The sequence below is a fragment of the Haplochromis burtoni genome, unplaced genomic scaffold (genome assembly GCF_018398535.1).
Source record: "Haplochromis burtoni strain Fernald_Lab_line unplaced genomic scaffold, NCSU_Asbu1 Contig_88, whole genome shotgun sequence".
In the NCBI taxonomy this organism is placed as follows: domain Eukaryota; kingdom Metazoa; phylum Chordata; class Actinopteri; order Cichliformes; family Cichlidae; genus Haplochromis; species Haplochromis burtoni.
The window spans coordinates 1,072,343-1,096,593 of NW_024582449.1; the positions used below are offsets into that span (position 1 = coordinate 1,072,343).

Sequence of the window (24,251 nt, forward strand, 5' to 3'; positions counted from 1 at the left end):
CACCCCCCAGCAGCACAGAGGAGCACTGTCTCATCTCGTGCATGTGTTTCTGCCTGCCAACTTCAATTTCACACTCGCCTACTGTTTTTCGTAGGTTTTGCCCCTCTCCACTCCGCAGTCATGATCCTCTGGGTCCTTCTGCTGCTCCCGTGGATCTCCGGACATGGTAAGTTGTTTTTTTTTCACGTTAAAGTTGCTAATTCATCACATCTCTCGTTCTCATGATTGCTGTGTGTGTGTCTGTGTGTGACTGGCTGGCTGAGAACTGTGTCTTTATACCCATGTCTTGCTGCTGCGACGTCTTTCTTGCGCTTGTTGCTGTGCCATCTGCGTGCTTTTCTTTCTTCCTTTTTAAAAAACAAAAAACTGTTTCTGATATAGCGCTCCCGTGTGCGCTGTGATGTCTGATGCAGAATGAGAAAGGAGAGAATTAAGAGCGAGAGAGAGAAAAAAGAAAAAGGGGGGAAAAAACAAAGTCTGTATGACTGTAGTGGAGGTTAAATAGTGCAGTTTGCACTTTTCTCCGTCAGTTGCTCATAGCTGTTCAGGCAAGACAAGTTAAATACTTCCTATGTGGGCTTGTTATTCCTGTCACACACGCAGACACACACAAACAAAGCCCCCTAAACCCAGTCCAGTTCAGTCGAGCGTTCACTCCTGAGTCACATTGTTTTGAACTGACAGCCCTTTCCACATTGACTTCAGCTAAAGGGAGGAGGGGGTCTTGGTGAAAAGAATGTAGAGAGAGAGAGGAAAGTTAACGGTAAAGTGCTTCAGAAGGCAGACCCATGTGGATAGCTTGGCAACCCCAGCCCTTTGGACAGTATCTGCTGTTGTTATTTTTATTCCTAGACAGTCTGTTTGTGGACAGAATGAGGATGGATTAGTTGTTTCCCCTGCTTGCCACCAGGTGGTTGTCTTTGGAAAACAATAGAAGTGAGTAAAGTAGTGCACAAGTCTGACTCTGTGTAACACCTCTGTGGCGCTGGGAGATGCAGAGACACACAGAGCTGAATCAGACAGTCAGAGTTCCTGCTGGAAGGTTTGCAGCATCATGCCCCCCCGTTAATGAGCATGCTGGTTTATACTACAGGGGGCAAGAGCCAATAACTCACCACCTCTTTACAGCGGTTTGACCCCCGTCACATTGGGCTGTATTCTAAAGAGGCAGTGGCTGAACAAATGCCTGTCTGTATGCCTTTAGTTGTTTCCCACGGGGAGTTGTAATTGTGACCTTTTTATTGTATTTTATTTTTTAAAGCACAGCTCAGAAACTGCAAAAAAACCCAATACAAAAAAAAAACCCCAAAAAAACTGAGATCTCAGTTTGTTGACACATTGTTCGGAAACTGACAGCTCAAAGTTGGTAACATGCTGATAAAACAGCAGCTGTAAATGAAACTTGGTAAACAACATCATTTTCTTCTGCACTGAATTCAGCTGTTTCACATTATGATTTATAGTCTATAGCATAGGGGGGCGAAAAAAAATGCACTGCTCGTCAAACGCAGCAATTTGCTGTGATTATATTTCTTTTCAGCTGACTTATTTTTCATGTAGAGGCAAATAGAAAATAATGATATCATAACAGACCTATTTGAAACTGACTGATGGAGCAATTAAGCCCCCTCTCGGCTTCTCTCACGCTTTAACAGGGGGTAGAGCTTTTGCAGATGAAGCGTCTTTATGGTTTGTGTTCTTCACGACAGCATATGTCTCAGGATACGGTAGCGCTAGTTGTGTAAATTGAAACAACGGGCATTTGGAGCAGTGGAAGCGCTCTCTCTCTCTCTCTCTGTCTTTCTCTCTCATGGCTTTGGGAATGGAAAGTTGTGGTCCATCAAACACCGTAGACGATGCTATTCCTGATTGTGCTGCTTTGCTGTATTCTTTTCCCCTGATTCCATAAGTGTTTCTGTGCCATCTGTGCTTATTGTGATGCAGAAATACATGATCGTTCATTAGTATCTCCCACTTTGTTATGCATCTGCTAAGTATTTTATCTGCAGTTGACTTAAGCAGTATATTCTGACTGTACTTGATTTCCATGTCTGGTGTAGATAAAACTAAGGCTGTGGAAGACATTCAACACTGAACATTAGAAGATCTCATTTTGTTTTGTTCCTAAATCTCAACATTTTCATTCCCATCATCGCAGGTTTAGCCCCAGTTGTGGGGAACAACTAGCACCAAATCTCATATATACCAATTGGAATGAGACGATTGCTACAACTGGAATGAGATGGGATTGTGCATTTCAGCACAGTTGGTTATTACCATAATATAAAATACCACTTTCCCTGCCAGGTAAACGGGGGATAACAGCCTACCTTCTCTATGCATGCCTCTTGGGAGAAAAAAGTGCTTCCCTGAAGCTTACTGTTGTTGTACAAATTACGGCTCTGTTTATGTGTCGAGCCGGTGTCAGCAGAAAGCTGCGAAAAACAATCTTGTTTTTATGAACATGGGGGACAGTGGGGAGTTGTGGCCATTGCAGGCATACACTTCGACGCAGCTATCCTGTGAGACAGCGAGAAAGAGAGCAAGAGAGAGAGAGGAGTCAGTCCAAAACGAGTGGCGCTGAGCAGTTTTTCCTTTTCTCTCTCTCTCTCTCTCTCTCTCTCTCAACTTTGAGAAGTAAATGGTCCAAAACGAACAAGACGGAGAGGGGGAGAATAAGGAGAGAGGGAAAGCTGTTGTGAGCTGCTCTCATTCCTGACTGCACTGTTATCGCATCTAGGGCACCTTTTCTTTCGCTGTCACCTCTTCAGCCAGTGACAGATGACACAGCTCCAGTCAGAAATCTGGGAGACAGTCTCCAGGAACACATTCACCTCAGGCCAAACTCTTCCAGGCCCTAGTCCATCCCTTCATACCACCTCCCCGCTCCTCATTTCTCCTGCCGTCTAATCCACCGTATAGCATCTCTCATATTCTTCAGCCTGTTTGCGATTTCACTCTTCACCTTGCAGTGGCACATTTCCCTGTCATGTACTCACTGAGTGTCCTTCTTTGACTCCTTGTGTTTATTTGAATTTTTTCCCTCTTACTTTGGGTGATTGATTGTCTGTGTAGAGCAAAAGCTGAATATGTTGGAAAGGGGCAGTTCCTCCTATTGAATGTGCTAGACTCCGAAGAAAATGACCAAAAGAAAAACTAAACATTGCTAAGTGTACAGCCTTTTTTATATCCCTCTCATTGCCTGTATTTCCCTGCCCTTTTTCATGTAATTTCCTTTCTCTTCACAATGTGACATCAACATACAAAGTGTCTAATCTTTTGTCTTCTGTTAGGGTATCTTTAATGTGGGTTTTAGCCACTAGGGGTGTTGCTGCTGCACAGGAATGAAAATCCCAATCTTAAAATCTCCTTAAATCTGCTGCCCACCCCCGTCACCTTCATTATCTCCCACCACTTAAATATATCTGGTGTCGGAACTCCTGATTTTGCCACCAAGCCAGACTAAGCCGTTTCTTAGTCCTGGAAAGCACGTCTTAGTACCCCCCCAACAGCCCCCTTTTTCATTTACTACTGTCTATTAACTGCTGTCTGACGACTCTAAATCCGCTTTTCATGGGCGGCAGGCTTTGATACATATTTCTCCACCAAAGTATAATTAAATGTCTTTTCTATGTCATGTTTGGATATGTGGATTTTTTATAGATGGGAAATCACTCTTGCTTCTTCAGAGAGGGGAGGGAAAGAGGGGGAAGAAATACAGCTCATGACTCTGCACAACACTACTCAAACAGAAATACCAATTTTCAGCCTCATTATTATGAATAGTTATTTGTAAGCAACACACTCTGCTGTCTAATGCATGGATTATGACTATAATAACTCAGAGGTAATTAATTATTTTACCCCAGTTCTATTGGAATGCTAAAAACGGTGTAAATTTTCCAACATGCTGTTCTAGAAGTCATATGTTCAAGAGCCTCCTGTACTGGTCGTGAGCATTGTCTGTATTTTGAAATGGTACAGGATTACTAAAATGCATGGTACGAGTCGCAAGCACGTCCTTGCCTTGTCCAGGTCATATGACTTTTCCACTAACCGTGACAGTCATGTAGTGAGTGACGGATGATGTCACCAGTTCATGATGGAGCCCAGTGGCATGCAGTCTGTTGCCTTGTTTGTGTTGCATGTCCCATTAAGGCTAGCCAGCTTAAGTCACCTCATCCACTGTGACTCCTGCTCATTTCTATGCCACGATAGATTAAGCCCACTGTAATCCCTCTGAGCCGAATGCCCTGTTGGATATTTATGGTAATAAGTAAACATATGAATAAATAATCTAAGAGGCTGCTGCTGGACAGCTGGAACTTGTAATGCTTCAATGTTAGGAATTACTTTTGGCATTAAAGAGAGATGCTATTTCTAAGAAAGAAAGAAGGAAAAAAGATTAAAAACAGAGTTTTGTTGATTGTTGTTCGAATAGAGAAATGAAAAAAATATATATTAAGATAATATTATATTGACATACATGTTTACAAATATTAAAATGTGAAACCTAAGTGTCGTTTATCCAGTGACTATGGTCTGGATGAAAACCTCATTTTCAGTCTGCCAGGATTCAGGTCAGCCAGGGAAGGGAAAATGATTAGTTCAGAGCCTTCTTGGAAAACCAGGCAATGATCTGCTCCTCTCATGCCGTCAGTCAGTCTGTCAACAAAATCAAGCTGTTTACTGTTGGGCCTCATTATCTATCTAGACGCTCTTCCCAGTTTTCTTTAGTACCAACCAATCAAAACCCCAAGGCCCTCATCTCCTCTCTTTCCGAGTCTCCGCTGCTGGATCCCATTCCTCTGGGATGAATTTATCCAGATTGGAGCACTCAGCAAAAGGGCATTATCCCGGATTACATGTCTGTTGGGCAGCAGTGTTAAGTAATTCAACCAGATGCTGTTGTGATCGCTGGGTCACCTGTGAAGTCAGGGTTAGCAGCTGCACTTCTTCACTCTGCTCTTTCTTGTCATGTCTCCGTCCCTCTGAGACTTTATCCTCGGAGAACAGGGAAGTTTTTTAAATAGACCAGTGCAATAATACCACAATATCGATACTTCACTAATGCTGAAGAAGCATGTGGAAGCCCTCTCTAACCCCAGTCAGGATTTTATTTGGTGACAGATTATGGGTTGGATTACCGGCTTCTAAATTGCAGTTTAATGCACAGGAAACAACAGGCTATGCTTTTTTTTTTTTTTAAGGCGGCTCTACAGGACTGTGTGTTCAGATGTGGGGGTGCTGTATATAGAGCACTGCTGGATCATACTGTGTTATCTTTCCTTGGAGAGGGTAAACATTGGCATAACTGGGCCTCAAGAAATATATTGATGGGTTTAACATGACTGTATCCTTCCTCCTTTAATCCGGGTCTTTCCCAGCTGTGGTTTTGATATATTTTTAACTTGCTGCTAGGATCTGTAATTGCTTGCGGAACATAGCTGTTGATAGCTAGACGGGTTCAGACAATGTAGGGATTAGCAGTTTGTTCCTAACTTGTCAGCATACTGCTTTGCAGACCTGAGGCATGAATAAGTCTTTTGTTTAAAACATTCCCACAGAGCGACTGCCTGTGATTAGTGTTTATTTTGGCCTACATTTAACCTTAATATATAATTCACAGTCAATTATGTTTTCTTCCCATCATGGTTCTGCAGATTTACTCTACAAATTTCATTTGAGAAAAAAAATCGATCATCTCACTCATAATGTGAGCACAAAGAATATATGTATGCATGGATTTTAAAATTCTCAACATTAGCATGCCTGGGATTAAAGCACTGAGCATGACTTAATAGATAAGAAAAGACCACAAGGCTTTGAGATTATCGTTTAGTCATTTTCCAGATCATCCTTTTGTTCTCACAGACATTTGATCGAACAACACATTGAGTTAAGCCTGCGTCCAGTACATTAGTAATAGGAAATTATTAGCTCAATCTTGTCATTTTGTTACTGGCAACTGAGCAGTTTAGTTAGTTCACAGTTAGTTTGCAACATCAACAAAGTGCATGCATGTTGTCTCTGTTGCAGTTTGAATCTGAAGAAAATGACACATTGCTGCTTTGATATTATGATCAGGTGGGCACAGGATTGGATTTTGCTAAAAATCCAAGCATTCCTCATTTTGAGTGTTAGTCACACAAGATTATTTTTTATTTTTAAATAGTTGACTGTCTTTGCCTAACATTTCTGGCCCATTTTTCCTTAGGGTGGTGCTATCTCTGCAAATCTTCACCTCCAAGTTTAATTAAATTGCATGCAAGCATGATGCAGCACCGTACCTGTGTTGTTTTACTGCTCAGGGAATTTGTTAGCAAACCAGCCTAGCAATACATCGATTTTATGGTGAAAGGCTGTGCTTGGAAGGGGCCCCTAAGATGCATGTGACGCTTCAGCACAGCAGTCACTTGAGGAATTGGGTTGCTGATCCGATAACAACTTCCTAGTGTTTGGCTGGAAGTTTCTGGGACAGCCCAATATTACACTCGGGTGAACTCGCCCTCCTCCCCTCTCTCCCGTTTGTTCCCTATCTCTTTCTCCTTGTAGTCGTTCCGACATTCTCATGCCAAAGATTCATAACAATGGACGCAAGGAAAAGGTTTTCATACCGGACACTTCACATGCATTCTGTGTCCGCCTGTGTATACATGTGAGTACATCAGCGCACTTTTACTGTGCTCCTGCAATTACAGCTGCAAGCCCTGAATGGCAATATAAATGCAAATCAGCCTTTTAACGTGTACAGGCTCTATCTAAGGAAGAAAGAAGCTTCTCACCTGTGGGTGAATGTTGATGTTGATGTGTCTGCCTGGCATTACAACTGCTGCGCATGTTTTAAAAACTGGCAATGGATAGTAATGTATAGTACTTTAATTTGTAAGTAAACCTTGAGGCTGTTGTAGGTGTCTGGACCCCAATATAATAAAGAACACTCACGGGAACTGCTGTAAAGCATCATTGTGTGGGACAGCCTTCGTAGTGAGATGCCTTCCCTGCTTGTGTGCTTCCATTTTCGTAGATACATCTAAATTGTGCTTAACGTTGCTAAATGGATGAGCACAGTGGCTTCTATTTATTAAACGGGGTTGGAAAACAGTTCTCTCTGTGGTACCAGGCACCAGTGGTGAGAGGCATGGCTTTTTGAAAAGCTATTTGATCTGCCACTGATACCAAAAGATGTTTTATTCAGCAAAGCACATCTCACACAATAGCAGCACAAACTTGCTCTTGAGCCAAGCCAAACTTTTGAAATCTACTAGTGGGTGTTGGGGCCTAGGAGTGGGGTGGGGTGGGTGCATGTTTAATGCTGGCACCCACCCCAATACTTTCATAGATGATGTAGATGAGCTTTTTTTCCCTTTTCTTTTCTTTTTTTTTTACCAGATGCCAAATGGGGCTTTGAGCCACCTGCCTGTCCCACTAAAACAATTAAGCAATTGGGAAGAAAGGACTGTTCGGTAGTGGGGATCTCAGTGTTAGCTTACCCTCCCTTTTCCCAAACTCTTTTAGAACCCCTCGGTGTTGGCACTGTGCCATCTTCTTTCATTTCTATTTATCTTTTGGTTTCTGTGAAAGCAAGAGCAGTTGACGACAGCCTGTGTGTGTGTGAGAGAGTTTTTGAGATGGTAAAACACCATCCCTCTATTGGTCTGTTGGTCTCATGAGACACTTTTATGAAGTGCAACTTTTGTGATTGCGCATTTATAAAGCAAATATGTCAAATTTAAATATAGCCCCCATCCATTTGGGGGCTATATTTGACCCTGTGACCCTATGCAGCAATACGTTGCTTCAGGTTCTCCTCCCATGCTTATACATGGGAAAGGTTTGCGTGTAAAGGCACCGTGCAACGGTGTGTTACGGTGGTGACCCTTAAACTTGAATTTGTATTTGAGATCATGGGGTTCAGTGTAGTGCTACTCCTCTGTAATGAAAATCACAAATGTGCTGAAGTGGTTAAAAAAAAAAATATGCAACATTATGTGGAATCCCAATGAGACCTTTTGATTGCACCTTAAACAGTGGTTTACACAGCAAAGCTTCATCTGTCATAATACTCATATGCAAACACACTAAAGCATATATTTCATTACCTCATTTGCATTATCTGGCTGGCTGAGCACAATAATATTTAAGAAAACCTTGAGTGTTAAGGAATGACCAGTATTTGTAGATTTCATTACATGCTACTTTATAAATAAAGGTTTGTATTGATCCTCAAATATTAATATATCCTAATATAAAGAAAACGAGCAAAAAACGCCTCTATTGATTTTAGCCTGTGCTTTTGTTGTTTTCTTTTTACATGGCACTGCTAGGATTCACTCTGCCCACTTTAATACTAGTCCTATTTTTATACGCGGCAATAATTTGGTGTCACAGACAGGATCAGCTAAAGGCAATCCTTATATATTTTCCACTGCTGTGGGTCTCTGCGACCGCACACCTCTTAAGGCCGTTGCTCCTCTTCTGTCTTAAGTCCTTTCTCTTTCTGCTGGGTTCTTTGAGTGGATGACAGAAACCTGATAGAGTAAACAAAGTGAATTAAAGTATAATTAATTTTTAGTGGCCACTCCAATATTCACTTTGCTGATTTGGAGGTTGAAGAGCTCTTGTCGCACTCTCTGATTTTTATTTTATTTTATCAAGTGCAATTTAATATTGTGGAGGCTGGCCTGGGCAATGAAAAAAAAAAATGCTAATGCACATTGGGGAGTTTAAATGATTTGCTATCCTTTCAAATCTGTTGGCAGGGGTTTCAATCTGGCTGGCGTCCTGGGGGAATTCACAGTGGTCATTGCTCAATCCCTGGGGGACATTAGCGCAAATCACAAAGGAGCACAGAAGTCATTTCAGTTTTCCACTTTCCTTTGGCCAATGCCCAATGCTAAATGGCAGAGGACTGGCTCACAGTACTGGGAACGGCAAATGCTTTCCCTCTCTCTATATCTAACCTTTTAAACCTGATTTAATCAAATCAAAATACCACAGTGCAGATCCATTTAAGACAACCTGAAGACAAACAGTTGAAAAGGTACCATAAGGCCTTGGCGTGAACCAAGGGCAAGGCCATCCATTATTTCTTGTGCAACCAAGAGCACAGGGACACGGGAAATGCCTTGCGGTGCATGATGATGGACAGACTCCACATCATAGATTGGATTAGAGTGGCAAGAGAGAGAGCCCTAAAAGCTGTGGCAGTTTATTGAAGCCTTATCTAAAGCGATAATGTTACTACAGAAAGGCCCATGTAATGACGGATGAGTGGACAGCACCCTGTAAAGAACTGACATCAGGCAAGATAGTTATGGCGAATAGGCAAGTCCACTATGGTCAACTCATCTTCCTTTAAGAGCAGGAAATAGGACTAGCGGATAGTCACTATAAAATGGACTGTCAGTTGCTGGCACCCTGGTTACCCTACAGTGTCATCATCACAGGTGTATCCAGTTTAGAGAGGTACAGTGCTCAGTGCAATTTAGATCCCATTACATCACTGATAACCACGAGGCATCTGGGGGGAAAAGTGTTATTGCAGAGATTTGTAGAATCCCTGAAGGCAGTGTTTGGTTTCATGATATATGAAATCTACATTTCAAAATTCCTTGTCTTTACCCGTAACAGTACTTTTCGAACATGCTGTGGAGTGTTGGTGAAGTGGTAAAGTTGTACTTAGGTGAAATTCCTGTTCTTCTTCGTAGCAGTATTGTTCTGGGATGACTAGAGGACATTCTCTCTGCTTTAAGGCAACATTATCCATCTAATAGCAGCCAGATGATAGTAATGACAACACAATGCCTTCCAAGGTAAACAGAGATATCTAGTTCTTAGGAAAGGAAACGAGAGGAGACGACAGAACAACAAAGCCATAAAAAATGGAAATAAATCCATCTCTAAAGGAATGGCCTTCTTGTCAGAAATTAAAACATATCTGTGTCTTGCAGCCCTAATCCCTAATGCCAGCGCATTTGTTGTCTAAGTAGAGTATTTGTGCATATGTGCGAACAAGCACAAATGTGATTATTTTTCACTTTGGCTGTATGCTAATTCTATTACTTTGCATTGTTTGCCTATCTTAGTCTCAACAGCTTTGGTTCAGACTACTTCCAAATGTTTGTTTTCAAAGGATACCGTACTGTTTGCGTTGTGCAAAGTAGCACAGTCATTTAAGTGATTATTCTTTTTCTGAATACCCTTATGTGACTTTTTAGCTCATGTCCCACTATGATCTGGTTGAGAGGAGTCATTGCCCCTGTCCCAAGCCTGTGTGACAGTGGCACAGCAGGACATTAAAAATGCAGCAGGGCAACTAAGGATGATCGTGGCAGCACACAGTTGGATGTTCCGAGTTCTCAACCAAACCCCCCTCCCCATCACCTCCAGTGCGTGGCCCCAAAACTTTCCCCAGGTTACTAGTATGCATTATTAATGCAGCTTTCATTTAAAAAGATGCAATTTGCTCAGACCAGCTGCACAACTGCAACACAGCCTCATTTGAAACATGGAGAAGCCTTCTCATAAATATATGTTGGATCTCCTGCAGCCCAAAGACTCTCTTCCAGATGGGTGTGCTCCACACTGAGGGAAGAGTTAATGGTTTGGATTTGCTGTCAGTCTTCATGAGCAGACTCCTAATGATTTTACATTCCTCCACTAAATGAGATGAGATGTTTAGTATCGGTGCGGCAGGCTGCTTAATATACGTGTTGCATTAGAATGCATTTATTTATTTCAAAACAATCACTTCCTCTCACTCTTGTTCCTTATTAAATCTTGTTTTTTTTTTTTTTCCCATAATAGGTTTCTTTCAAATACAGAAATAGTAATACTTGTGTCTGGCATTAGCTAAAGGACAGTACTTAAACCAGAACCCCATGTGGGTCTGGGGATTGATATTGCTGTTGTTTACTCCAAAGCAGACATCTTTTAGCTTCTCCCTCAGCTCAGATCCTTTTGATCATCACCTCCATATTGGATATAAAATGGAGAATGAACAGCGCTGCTGCACAAGTGACTTTTAGAGTTCTGTGACTCTTTGAAGACTGCCAAACAGTCTTTCATCTCAAAAAAACAGCAGCTGCCTCGTACAAAAGAAGTACAGGACGAAATAAGAGAGAAAGGCAGTATCCCGGGCTTGAAAATGAAACAGTAAAGATTGTGGGGTCTCGTTGTGATCGCATTTCCTCTTAGGCCTCCTGTGAGGAAAATGACATGTACTTCACGCAGCATTGATAGCCGGGCATCTGTCAAACAACCGGGGCTTAAGGAAGTGTGTGTGTGGGTATATGTGTGTATGGGGTGGTGGTAGGGGTTGTTGTAAATAAATAAATAAATGAAACAATCTTGACTCAATTTAAAAGGCACAGCAAATGACTGCTTTTGTGAAAGGATAATTTCTTTCGGCTTAAACTGGGCTCAATAGGTAATGCAGAATTTTCAGGCCAAGAGGTCCTGAAGTTTTCCTTCGCGAGAATTTGCAAGTGACTTTCAGTATTATGTTATCGAGCCGATTTGAAGAATGCCAGCAACATAAAAAGAAAAGAAAACAGAGACTACAACTTAAATGAGTTATTCTTGAATTAATGAAGGAACAGGATCTGTAGAGTTCCCCCACTGAGACATGAACCAGATTTCAACCCAGAGCTCCCTCGAGGTGACGGCCAGCATTTCTCTGACAGGACATCTGGTCCCAGAGCATGGTCACCAGTGGGTCGATGTCACCATCTTAATTGTAATGTTTCTCTCTTCCTCTATGAAAGAAAAAAAAACAAGGAAAAAAGGGGAAAAACTAGGGCGGCTTTCCATAAAAGGAGAAAAGGAAAGGGGGAGCCACTATTTGCTGGGCCGTGTCGGCATGCCACATCATTTAAGCTGACAGCTCTAATAAATTACAGCAACAGATCGCTGTGAACAAACAAAGCTTAATGGAAATAAAGTGAGAATTATCAGCCAAGAAATAAAAGGAAAAAAGAATGAAATTAGTGCAAAGAGAGAGGATTAAGGGATGTCAGGCCTACATAGCACAGGCATTAAATGGGCAAATTGCCACTTTGAAAGATAGGAAATGTTTTGTTCTCATTATTGCTTCCTTTCAAAATGGAGAATAATGAGAGAATCCTGAGCAGACCTAAAATGTCCCTTATCAGACTCCTCAAAATCTGCCTCTCTGCATTGCATTTCTCGTCCCTTTTGTCTTGTTTTGCTGCTGATTTTTCTGCTCTGTAGGACCCTTGCTCCACCAATTCAGCCAAGCTGGAGAAAGCCTGGAAGCCTTTGTCATTAAAAAGCTTAGGCATGTGGAAGAGAACGACAAGAGATGGGAGGCATGTCAGGGGAAACGTTTGTCAGGTACCATCAGTATGAAAGCTGTTGCACATAGAGACCTTTGAAAGAAAGGCAGGTCAGAGAGGGTCCACTTTCAAGACCACTCCATTCTGTCTGAAAAAAAAAAATAAAGAGGCAAATTGCACAAATAAGTAAAATGAACCAAACTAAAAATTGCTAAAGGGCTCCACAATTTTCAGTAACCCCATGAGGATATGATCTGTCAGGTGCACAATTAGTGTTATTACACTTATTTTGACAGGATGAAAGCTCCTGCTTTGGCAAGATGGAGATGTTAACTGGAACAAAGGACAGGAATTAGAGTCAGATAAGCTTGATAGAATAAAGGTAATTGAAGCAGACCTTAATAATTTGCCCCATGAAGAGTTTAGGTCAATCACACAGGTTTGACTCAAGCCTTTGCAAATACCTGTTTTGTTCTTTCATTGTAATTGAGTGGTTTATATTCCCCTGCAGCACTAGATTAAATCCTCTTAAAGACACCCTTTATTTTTTGTATTATTTTCATTTGCTATGACAAAGGTGTGTATAGGGATGGGTATCGTTTAGGTTTTATCCGATACTGGTGCCAAATCGGTACTTTTGAAACGGTGCCGGTGCTCAAACGGTGCTCAAACCGGTGCTTAAAGAATGGAGAACACAAAATTGGTCCAAAAACCTCTCATGTTCAGCTGTTTTTTGTAAAAAGATAACAATGTTAGCCTTTTCTGCAGCTATGGGGCATATATGGCATCACTCTTGGCTGGAAGCAGTGCTTAAACAATGGAAAAAACACAAACTTTGTCCAAAAACCTCTCATGTTTAGCTGTTTCCCTTTTTCTTTGGTCATTTTAGCCTTTTTGGCCAGGGTGAAGGGAGTATCTGCCATCAAACAAGAAGACAGCCGCATGTAGCTATGATGATGTTTGCTAGTTCACCTTACATGCATTAATGTAATAACGTGGTTAGCCTACTCAACGTAAATTACACACGAACAACATTAAGCTACTCACGCAGAGAAGAACTGCTGCTGCTGCATCATCATCCTCATCATTTCTGCTACACTGGCAGGGCTAGGGGCCAGGACTCTCCTCTTCGGGTTTTTGGGGGATGTTGCTAACTCCGGGTCCGATAACAGGCACCACACCCGCAGTAGATGTGCTCGGTGTGAGGTCTTGCAGCAAGCTATCAAATACGGCGCATTTCTCGGCTTTTAAAAAAAACGCTATGCGTCGCCAGGTGTTTCATCGGATTTGAGGTGTTACCTCCTTTGACAGTATCACAGTATCAGCTTAAAGCACTTGTTGCAGGCTGCTGAGTTTGCATATTTTGCTGTGAAGTACAGCCAGACTTTTGACCGCTTCGCCTTGGGCATTTTTAATCTGTAGCTCTGCTCTAAAAGAACGTACGTACCTGGACCCGCCTACTATCCTCGGAAACGTAAAATGATTGGCTAGAAGTGTATCACAGCTCAGGAAAAAAAAGCACCGAAATAAAGCACCGAAATGTGCGCTGCTTTTCGGTCTGGTTACTACCCTTTATGTCAGAACCGGTGCCATCATGGCACCGGACACCGGTACCCATCCCTAGGTGTGTATACATTTTTCTTTCTTTCAGGTGCTCACCTTCAGCAGTCACCTGCCACCATCTCATCCTATCCCTAATATCCTGTTCTGTCACTCCGACAGAATGCACGTCCTCCTTCGTTACATCCATGTATCTTCTCTGTCATCTTCCTCTTTTCCTCCTGCCGGAAACTCCATCTTTAACATCTTATGTCCTATATCCACTATCCCTCCTCTGCCCACGTCCATACCATCTCAACCTTGCCTCCCTAACTTAATCTCCAAACAGCACAGCCTGAGCTGTCCATCTGATACACTTGTTTCAAATCCTGTCCATCCTGGTCGCTCCCAAAGAAAATCCTAGCATGTTCAGCTCTGGCACCACCAGCTCGGGCTCCTGTCTCTTTGTCAGCACCACTGTCTCCAAACCATATATCATAGCAGGTCTCACTATCATCATGTAAATCTTCCCTTTCACTCTTGCTACTATCGTTCTGTCACAAATCCCCCCTGACACTTGTCTCCAGCCGCTCCACCCTGCCTGCACCCTCTTCTTTACTTTCATAGCTTAGGTTATGATTTTTGAAAGGCCATCGCAAGCTTTGTCAACAGTGGTTTTTGTAGCCGTAGAGAAAATACGTGCTGTCCAAGTTTAAAGAGGTCCCAAAAGATAAGAGGAAGAGGAAGATCATTTAGCTTTTCCCGAAAATAATAATTTTTTTTCTTCTTTTCTCTTTTCTTCTTCTTCTTCGAGTAGAGCGTTGATGCTATGGGGTGTTGTTATGATGCTGAATTAAACAGTAAAGCATTCGAGCCCTGCAGGGACATCCTTAACCACGAGCTAAGGTTTTTGTATTTTGTTTTTTTCCCCTACTCCACTTTGTTAGCCAGCCAGGCTGGACTTCAGCCAAGGTTTGCCTACATGGTGGACATAGAATCCCATTGCTTTTAAAAAACATGAGAGGTCAAACACCACGAGACTCTCATTAAAACTAATTAAGAATGTCACTCAATAACAGTAAAACAGTAATAGGAACTGCTACCTCTCTATGCAAGCTAGCGGCTTTCAGAAGCACTTACGTAGGAATGAGGAGGGCTTTTATGGGAGAGGGGTGTGAGACGTAATATGAGTGCCTTGGGAATAATGTACGTCCCACTTCTTAGCTACATTCTTTGTGTATTTATGTGTTTGTACGGCCTTGTGTTTGTGTGTTCCCCCTTGTACCTGTGTGCATCTATGAATGCTTTGTGTATGGCGTGTACTCTAGAGAGGTTTTGCACTTAGGCTTAGTGTGTGTGTGTGTGTGTGTGTGTGTGTGTGTGTGTGTGTGTGTGTGTGTGTGTGTGTGTGAAGAGACCATGGAGGGCCGTCCAACAGAGAGCACTGCATTTCGAAAGGTGCCAGAATGAGTTTGTCACAGAGCGCGTAAACTTGAGGAGAAAGGGGACTGCAGAGAGAGAGAGACTTTCCCCAGGCACCCAGAGTCTGTCAGACTGATTAAGTCACACGGTTGGAGTGAGAGTTGGGAAACTGAACCAGAGCATGCTAGGGAAGCACAGGATGACAACAGAGAAATAAAGAAATAAATAGAAACATGCAAGTATTAACATGACTGCATATCACGTGTGCACTTACTTATACCTGGCTCCAGAGACTCATGCTGGGACACTGCACACCAGCCCACATCCCATCATGCCATCCTGCAGCTTCCTCACCCCGCGGCGACATAAAGCAGGTCAGGTCCATCTTAAAGTTCACAAAATGCAACATGACAGGACAACTCTAACATATGCCTGTGTGACAGTGAAGCAAATAGATGACTGATGGCAGAGTACTATGTCTTAAGGGGGAAGTGAGAACAGTATAAGGAAAACTGACTTTACATTTGTCTCCCTCTCTGCATTCGGTTTGCTTTCAGACAAGCAGTAGAAAACTGGGGCATGAGCTGCAAGTTTCAGCTTCGAATGCATGGATCTATGGGAACTTTTTGTAACATGAACATAACATACATCAGCCCACGTGCAGGCTCGGCTTGTTTGTTACTGCTGCAGAAATGCCAAGGACTTTTGAACCATCTAAAAGAACGGGCAGAGTACCATACCACATCACCCTGTCATCCACCAGACTAAAAGATGAACTTGTTTTTTTGTTCAGAGGACCCTGGCTGCTCTGAGGTGGCCTATATTTTCTTTCTATCTCATTCAATCAGTCTCTTTCTCCCACACTAACCACAGACCTGTCGGTATTTCGCAGAAGGGCAGCATCCGCAACAATACCAAAGGCTTAAAGTGAAATATTTTCTATTGGACTTCTATTTCTATAAGGTGAAAATGAGTTATGGCATAGAGTATTCTTCTACTATAACTAGATATGTGATAGACACCTAGCTATATAGGAAGAATACCTTACAACTATCTAGTTATACCTCTATAACTAGACAGGTATCTATGTTATAGAGGTATTCTACCTCTATAACTAGTTATGTGGTAGGTACTTCTCACTAAATGCTATGCATCTCAACTTCATCCTCCCACGACTCGCCACCCCCATACTGAAATTAACATTAATCGTCCTTTCTTCCAGAGGCTCTACAGTCTACAGTGCTATACCCAAGCACAATCTATGGCACCTCTAGCATTTAATGCTAATTGCTCGGTATTCAAAGCGAGAAAAAGGCCTCTCTGAATTAAGAGTCATTTAGCGAGAAACTGAGTTCAGCCTAGCACTGCGATGCCTACAAGCTAATTTCTCTGCTATCTTGCATAGAACTCTGGAAGTGTAGTTCTGAGTGCGCTTTTGCTACATTGTAATGCAAATTTAAACCCGGGCTTAGCTTTGCGAGTAATTACAAAGGTAGAGCAAAACAACACAGTTAATAGGTTCAAAGTATTCCATCAAACAAGAAACAAGAAAACTACCTTTGTGAGAAAATATGGCTTTTGACTGTGGACCCCATAATCAATGAGCACAAAGCAACACTTTGGTCTGTGCACAGATTTTAATTTGTCAGACAAGAACTTGATTCAGCTGTGTTTCTTTCAAAGGGAATTGAAACAAATAGATTTCTCTGTATTCAGGAGCACTGCAGGAAGTATTTTTCTTCCTCCTGCATCTGCGGTTCAAACAATGGGGGCAGTGTGTGCCTTTGATCAAGGAGCATGTCGATGTTTATGACAATAAGAAATCTGCAGTCTGTCCCAAAAGTGTTGTAACCCTACCTTCAAAGTGCACTTGCTTTTTCTCCCCTTTTTTTTTTTTTACAGCATCCTCTTCTCTGCAACTTTCTTTGCTGTCTTGACATTTTTTAAAGGTTATCAACAACACATCGCTGTGGAATTGAAACTCTGGCATAAAAATAGAAGAAATATACACGTCTTTCATTCATTCATTTTCATCTTTATTTCTGTCTATGGATATTTGACTTATTAATTTAGTATGGCTTCATTTGTAAAATGTAGCAACCTGATGAAAACGGTGTCACAGTGAATGTGTGGGTGTGTTTCTGATGGCTGTGTGAGAGGCCAGTTCATCTCTGTTGATTTGTCCCCAGTTTTCTTGGGGCCATGCACTGACACTTCATTGTACCGTCTGTCTGTGTGCTGTATCAGCAAGACAGGCATAAAGAGCAATCCTCTATGACTGGAGCTGACCCCAGTGCTGTGGCCAGGTCAAGGTCTGAGCTAGTAGTAGTAGTACCAGCTGAGGTCCTCTGCCACTTGCAATACATATTTGGATAGGATCATACAAGCGCAGACAGGATTTCAGGGTCACTGTGACAAAAACTTGAACTTAGTTTCTAAAATGAGGATTATGCCTAATCTTGGATCAAAAACTTTTTTTCTGGTGGAGATATTTTAACTCTTCTTCCATTCAAAGACCAAGGGAGGGTTGCCAAACGCAAGGCCTGGGAGCCAGAATCGGCCTAGCAAAGACTTCAATCCGGCCCTATGAAGGAGGGCATACATTTTTGGATTAACTGCATTTTTTATAAGTTTTACAGCTTTTCCTGCTAATAATGACCTCCTCCACAGCCGTGCTTCTTTAATTTATGCTGTTAAACGTCTTTACACTGACAGAAAGCGAGTTTCACTTGTCCAGCACACTTAAGATCAAAGTGGATATTTTGAGTGGGTTTGACATCCTGGACAAGGGTTTAATTCAAGTCCAGGAAGCTGGATGGTAAAGACCCCTGTTTATTTGTTTTTGACTTTGTGTTTATCGTGACATAACCTCAATCTAATCGACAAAGGTTGATTACTTCAGTCAAACAGATAATGTGTATGTGTCTCACAACTGTGACTTGTTTTAACATATACAAGTTTAATTAGGAGCCTTTCAATGTGCTGGCCTTAAAAAGGCTTTAATTAAGACTTCCATTACAATTCAAGAGCGTTCAAATTAGTAGCTCTTTAAATAGGTTTTTGTTTGTTTGTTTGTTTGCTTGTTTGTATTTTTCTTGTTTTTTGCAGGCTTCACTTGTTTGTTAATTAGTCATTGTGTTAAATGTATATATAATGTGTATGGTTGCCTTATAAAGAAACTAATAAAAGAAAATAAAAATGTAGTAATAAAACATATTTAACGGTATCTGCAGAAATGAAAAGAAGTGACCATTTAAACAGTGTGTTTTGCTTTTTAGAAGTTGTAATTTTGGCCTGTAGAGACTTTAATATCCAGAGGTGGGAAGTAACGAAGTACAACGAAGTTTGTTACTGTACTTAAGTGCCATTTTCAGGAATCTGTACCTTCCTTTACTTTTTTCGTGAATACTCAATACTTTTACCCCCTACATTTAAACAAATATCCTTACTTTGTACTTCTTAATTTTCAAAACAGGCTCGTTACTTTAGCTTTAAAGTACGATCACTGCGAGCCTCCAAACACCAAACATCAAAATTTGAGCCTAAACCGAGACACATGAAAGGTGGTGGGGTTCCGTTTATTATGGCAAAAGCCAGGGGTTAAAAGTGGAAACTGTGTTTGTTTGTGTTTGCCTTTTTTTTGCCAACGGTTTTGCCAACGACGGAACAACTGCAGGTGTCTAAAAGTATTTCAGCATCTAGCCATCTAGCTAGCCCTACTGAAGAGGAGCTAGCATAGACGGATTAACATTTTATTAAGTGTCTCACAGCATGTTGCTAGCTAAAAGTCCAGCTGCTGTACTTCACAGGGAGAAAAAAAAAAGAGCTAACTTCACTCACAGATGGAGAAAGATAAGAAAGGGGTCAGGAGAGGAATATGAGAGGTTGTATTTAAAGGTAATGACTGCTCATTTAAAACTTACATGTAAGCCATCATGTTTGGAAGTTAGATCATGGGTCTGTACATGTGACATTATGTTTTTTCATATTTTGAAACATGCAAGTCAAACTGAGGTAGACTAATTGTGTTATTTAAAGGCTGCAGGAAAATGGTCTGCAGGTTAGTGCAGGATAAACGGGTTAGCTGGTGTGATGGATTTACAGTAAAGAACAGTGTGTGACTGGTGCACAGTGGCTGTGGTTTCATGGTCAGACTAAGGATACAAAAAGGGTTGCAGAGATTCACATGACTTTTAGTTGATGATTCTGAGATCCATCGACTGTCAGTGCAGAGGATGGAAATCAGCCAGGACGACTAATGAAACATCTGCTGACATCATGTTGAGTTCAGCTGTGTCCATCCCAAAGAGCAGCAGGTCAGCTGATCACAGCCTGTACACTAAGAAAATTTACTGGAGCTCTCACTATAAATTATTGTGAGTTGTGTTTCCCCACACTGAGCTATTACAACCAGTTTTAGGGCTCCTCCACCTCCAATGCAACTTTAACCCCTGACTGTACTGATTTTCCTGTTTAGATGCAAAGTTGTCCTCAACAATGGCAACACAAAATTTTTATTTTCTTTTTCTTCAGATTCAAGCTGAGTATAATTATAATAAAACAGTAGAGTTAAAGTTTATATTCCAATCTACTGATATTATTTTGTCATTATTTTAATAAAACACAAGGTTCAGTTAGCTTTGCACAAAAACAGAAACATCCTCCAAAGAGCTGCGTTCTTACTTTGAGTACATTTCAGAACCTGCACTTTTTTACTTATTTAAGTAATGAAGTTGAATCAACTTTTCAACTTTTATTTTGTAATGGTAGTATTTGTACAGAATGTCTGTACTTTTGCCAACTCTGGTAATATCACACAGTATAGTATGGACCACAGAGTATGTAGACCCCCATATCAATGTTCTGATCATATCTGATTCTTTTTCACTGTTGGATTATGCCGTCTGTTGTCTTTCTGTGTTACACTTTTGGCCTGAGGTTGAAAAAGTATCCAGGGGACACCAAAAACACAAGTTTTGCCAGTGGCTGTTGATCTTCACAGTGTTCTTTCGATTGAAGACACAGGACTCTGCAGAAAAATCACACTGTTGTTTCATCTGAGGCAAAAAGGTGTTAATATCCATCTATATAGCAGGGCTGCGGCATATCATATTGTCCGTGATAATACCGGTATCAATTTTTATGTGATATAAAAATTTCACGGCAGGATGATATTGCTATTTATTTTCTCTAGTACATGGAACAATAAGGCTACGATGAAGGAGATGCTAGCAGCTGGTGATGTGCAAACTAAACCAGTGGAGCACTTGCTAGCTGCACTCCAATTAATTGGAAATGACTAAAATGAAATAGTGGGGAAACAAGAGTTTTAAGCAGTAAGCTCCACCCAAGATAAAGCGTCCCAGGTATCAAATATTTTTTTTTATTTTTGTTAGTTGACAGTATTATGCAGGCTGCTGAAGAGCCAGTTTGTTTTTTGTTGAGCTACAGTGTTAAGCTGTGATTTTGTGCTCGTACATTTCCAAGGAGAGCACTACCTTTGCTACTTTTGTGCTTACATTTAAATTACACTGTGTTACTGGATATACTGCCATGTCACTACTATTGCACTATAATACTGGCACTGCTGCTGGCAGCTTTTGAGTACCTGTTCAAATTAGGCAGTCTGTCATTAATGACAGCCTGCAAGCTGCAAGCATCAATAAAATGTTCAATAATTTTTATTCTGTATAGACAGAAATATCATTATTGCAAATTTTCTAAAAATGCTGTGATAGAATTCAAACTGTTCACTATATAGACAGTAGAACATTTTTGCTGGTCCATTTACCACATTAGACTGATCGCTGCCTGCGTCCTCCATAATAACAAAAGAGGTCGAAACTAACTTACTTACTTACATTTTTGCATATTTATAATAAATTCACAGTTATGCTAATGTGACAAGCCAAAATGCGTTTTTTAAAAGACCTTTGCCAAGCACTTTAATGTATATTCACATGTTCAGTCTCACTGTCAGCCGGTCAATAAAACAATAAAACACAACGGTGCAATGAAAAGAGTATACCCACTGAGCCAGACACAGAGCCACGGAGCCAGCTCAGACTCTTTAATCCAGGCACCACTTTTTCTTTTGCTTCTTCTTGCAGAGTGCTCTGAACCTGCTGCGAAATTGAATTTTCCACCCCTGTGTGTACATGAACCAGCCAAGCACTGCATTGTCAGAGTACTCAATTAGCTCCCAAGGCGGAAGCCAAAATGTTTTCCAACAGCAAATGTATTCTTCACAGGGCAAGCTCTCATTAGCATAATGCTTCTATTCCTATAGCATGGAGTTAGAAACCTTCCCAAGGTTGAAAACAAAAACAGTCTAAAGCTTTAATATCAGTGTCCCTCCATGCCATTCCCCATCATACTTAGGAGTAGAGTAGCCTTCAGTGAAAAGGAATGTTAACCTCTGCTTAAAATGTCTCATTAGCATTAGTAAACACTCTTCTAGTGTGTGGCGCACATAGCAAAGCCAGTCTGTTCTTCTTTCCTTTTTTTTCTTCTTATGCCCAGGTTTTTAAAAAAAATCTGAATTTCAATAATACAAGAGAAGTCTCTGACTTTCTTATAACTCATTAAAACAGATGCTTCAGTACTCTTGTTCTATTTTCTCACCAGAAAATCTAAACATACACTATGTGGGTCCACTTAATCTAAAGAACAAAAAAGATTTGAGATTTAAGACTTTATAATGCTTTCTGAAAATTGTATATTTGCAGAAAATGATTCATGTTGTTTACTGAATGTGCTGACATTGAAACAGTTGGCTGAAGCATTAGAGATAATCTGCGGCGACAAGTAGCTAAACAGTTCTCTGACAAAGTGACATTGAAGTCAACACAACTATACAAACTTTTTTCTTTTTTTCCCCCAGCTGAATGGCTGAAAGGAGGCAATAGAAAAGAGGAAAAAAAAACACGAAGACAAAAGCAAGCTTCAACAACTGGAGACAGTTGGTAGCAATGGCACAACTCTTACTCTGAACCCACGCACTCAATTTTTGTGTGACTGAAGTGACAAAGTGGCAGTAATGCACTGAATGGAGAGAAGAAGAAGAGGTCAGGGGGTTGTAGTCTTGCCCCATAGTGTCTCCTCACTCTCCATACTGATGCTGCCGCAGACTCCAGATTTAGTGCTCCTATGTTTGTTATACGCCCTGGGTCTTGTATGTCGGCCCCAACACCCACACATACACATATACACATACATGACAGCTTCCATCACACAGGAAAGGCACGGATATCAATGTGAGGATTCGTTAATAGGTTGCTGTAGTGGGATTCACACTCACACCCTGTTCTGGTGTAAATTATGCCACCAGTCTTATTCGCAGAGCGCCCTACCACAAAAAATTGGGAAAGAATCAAAAGTCAGATGAGGTGTCACAAACAAAGGTGGCATGGTTTAATATTGTGTCTGTATTTTATTTTGATATATATTTGTTGGTTGACAAAGTTACCTTAGATCCCTACCATTAAAAAACAAAAAAGATTAGCATGAATGGAAGCGGCTGTTTTCTTTTTGCCCTGTGGAAGTTTGACTTGCAATAACACTCAATGCCTTTGAGATGTTGACCGTAAAGAATGAAAGTCAAAAGTCAACAATGTTTGTTTCCCGGAAGGCTGAAACATTGACAGGTTATAAGCACAGGTGTAAGCGGGAGGGGCTTGAGTGTATGCTTGAGCGCATGTTTAGAAAAAAGCGTTTTTCTCAATCATCGGGCTTCCAAGCCAACGTTCCTGGGGCTTTTTAATGGAGCGCACAGATTAGTGCACCCTCAATAAGGCAGAGACAGCACCAGGATTAACCTTGTTTTAAATATGCCATGTGAGAAAGATTGGTTGACCTTAGTGCGGCCTATGCTTTGGACATACCATCACACTTGATAGAAACTGGCTGTTAATGGACTTCGCAGTGCCAAGAAACACCCTGATGACATATGCTCATGTTTGAGATTAATATTGTTTGCCTTCCAGCACTCACTACTTGCTATAGCTTCAAATTAATTTCCTTCTTTGGCAAGCCGCTTTGGCCTCTGTTCCATTCTCTGAAGCAGAATGCCTTTTTCTCTGAATGCCTATGATCTAATTCTGTGATCTGCTCTGGTTTCACCTACCTCAGTGAGACAAAATCTTTACAGCTTCAGCGGTTTCACTACAACACATGTGTCAAAGCCTCTATTTTGAAGGAGGTATTAAAAAAAAGAATCTTACTTTAATCCAATTCAGAAACTTGCAGATCATATGTTACATAATGTTTGTACAAGCGGTGATCGTGAGCCAAGGTTAGACTTCATCAGGTCGGGAGAGGAAACAGAGGCATTGCAAATAGCGAGGTACCTTTAATCCTCCCCATTAACAGAGTCCATTGCCTGGGATTGGGGCAGTTGGAATCTCTGTTTGAGATGAGCTGTATTTCACGAGAAAATGAAACGGGATGATGGAGATCAGTGACAATATCGGTTGGATAATCATGCCCAAATCACAGCCATCTGCTCTCAATCTCCATCCCGATCTACATGCGCTACCATCAATCCCTCCCCAGCAAATCCCTAAATCCTGACAATCTGTAGCACTCAGCTTAGGACCTATTTTAATCCACCTAGCAAGCCCACATTACTGGACAGGAAGGTACAACATCTCTTGGACCCTGTGTCCATCTAGAAACCAAATTTCTTCCTTCATATCCTAATATGTACTCTTTTTTTAATATATTCACGTCACTGTTTTCTTGTAAGCTTTTGTCTCTTAGATGAAAGAGGTGTAAACTCATTTTTATGTGGTCAAATCTAAACTTAACTGCTGTAAGTCAAGGCAAGTGCGGTTTCATGTTGTCTTCATCATCTGCTTATTTAACAACAACAGGAATAATAATTTGAATATCAGCAATGCAGGGGAAAATGCAAAACGAGAAGTCTTACCGATTACAAGGAGATGCCTTGACAGCAAGCCTGATGTGGGTGGAATATGTTATGTCTTTTTG

At 41.2% G+C, this 24,251-nt stretch overlaps 1 protein-coding gene across 8 annotated transcripts in view; it reads left to right on the forward strand.

Annotated features, from left to right (window-relative positions):
* Nucleotides 1-24,251, forward strand: part of kirrel3b (kirre like nephrin family adhesion molecule 3b) — a 165,094-nt gene that overhangs the window by 525 nt on the left and 140,318 nt on the right. For all 8 annotated transcript variants that reach the window (XM_042222547.1, XM_042222548.1, XM_042222549.1 and 5 more), the window contains exon 2: nucleotides 95-166. In XM_042222547.1, coding sequence (XP_042078481.1) covers nucleotides 95-166 — 72 coding nt within the window. The remainder of the gene's footprint in view (nucleotides 1-94; nucleotides 167-24,251) is intronic.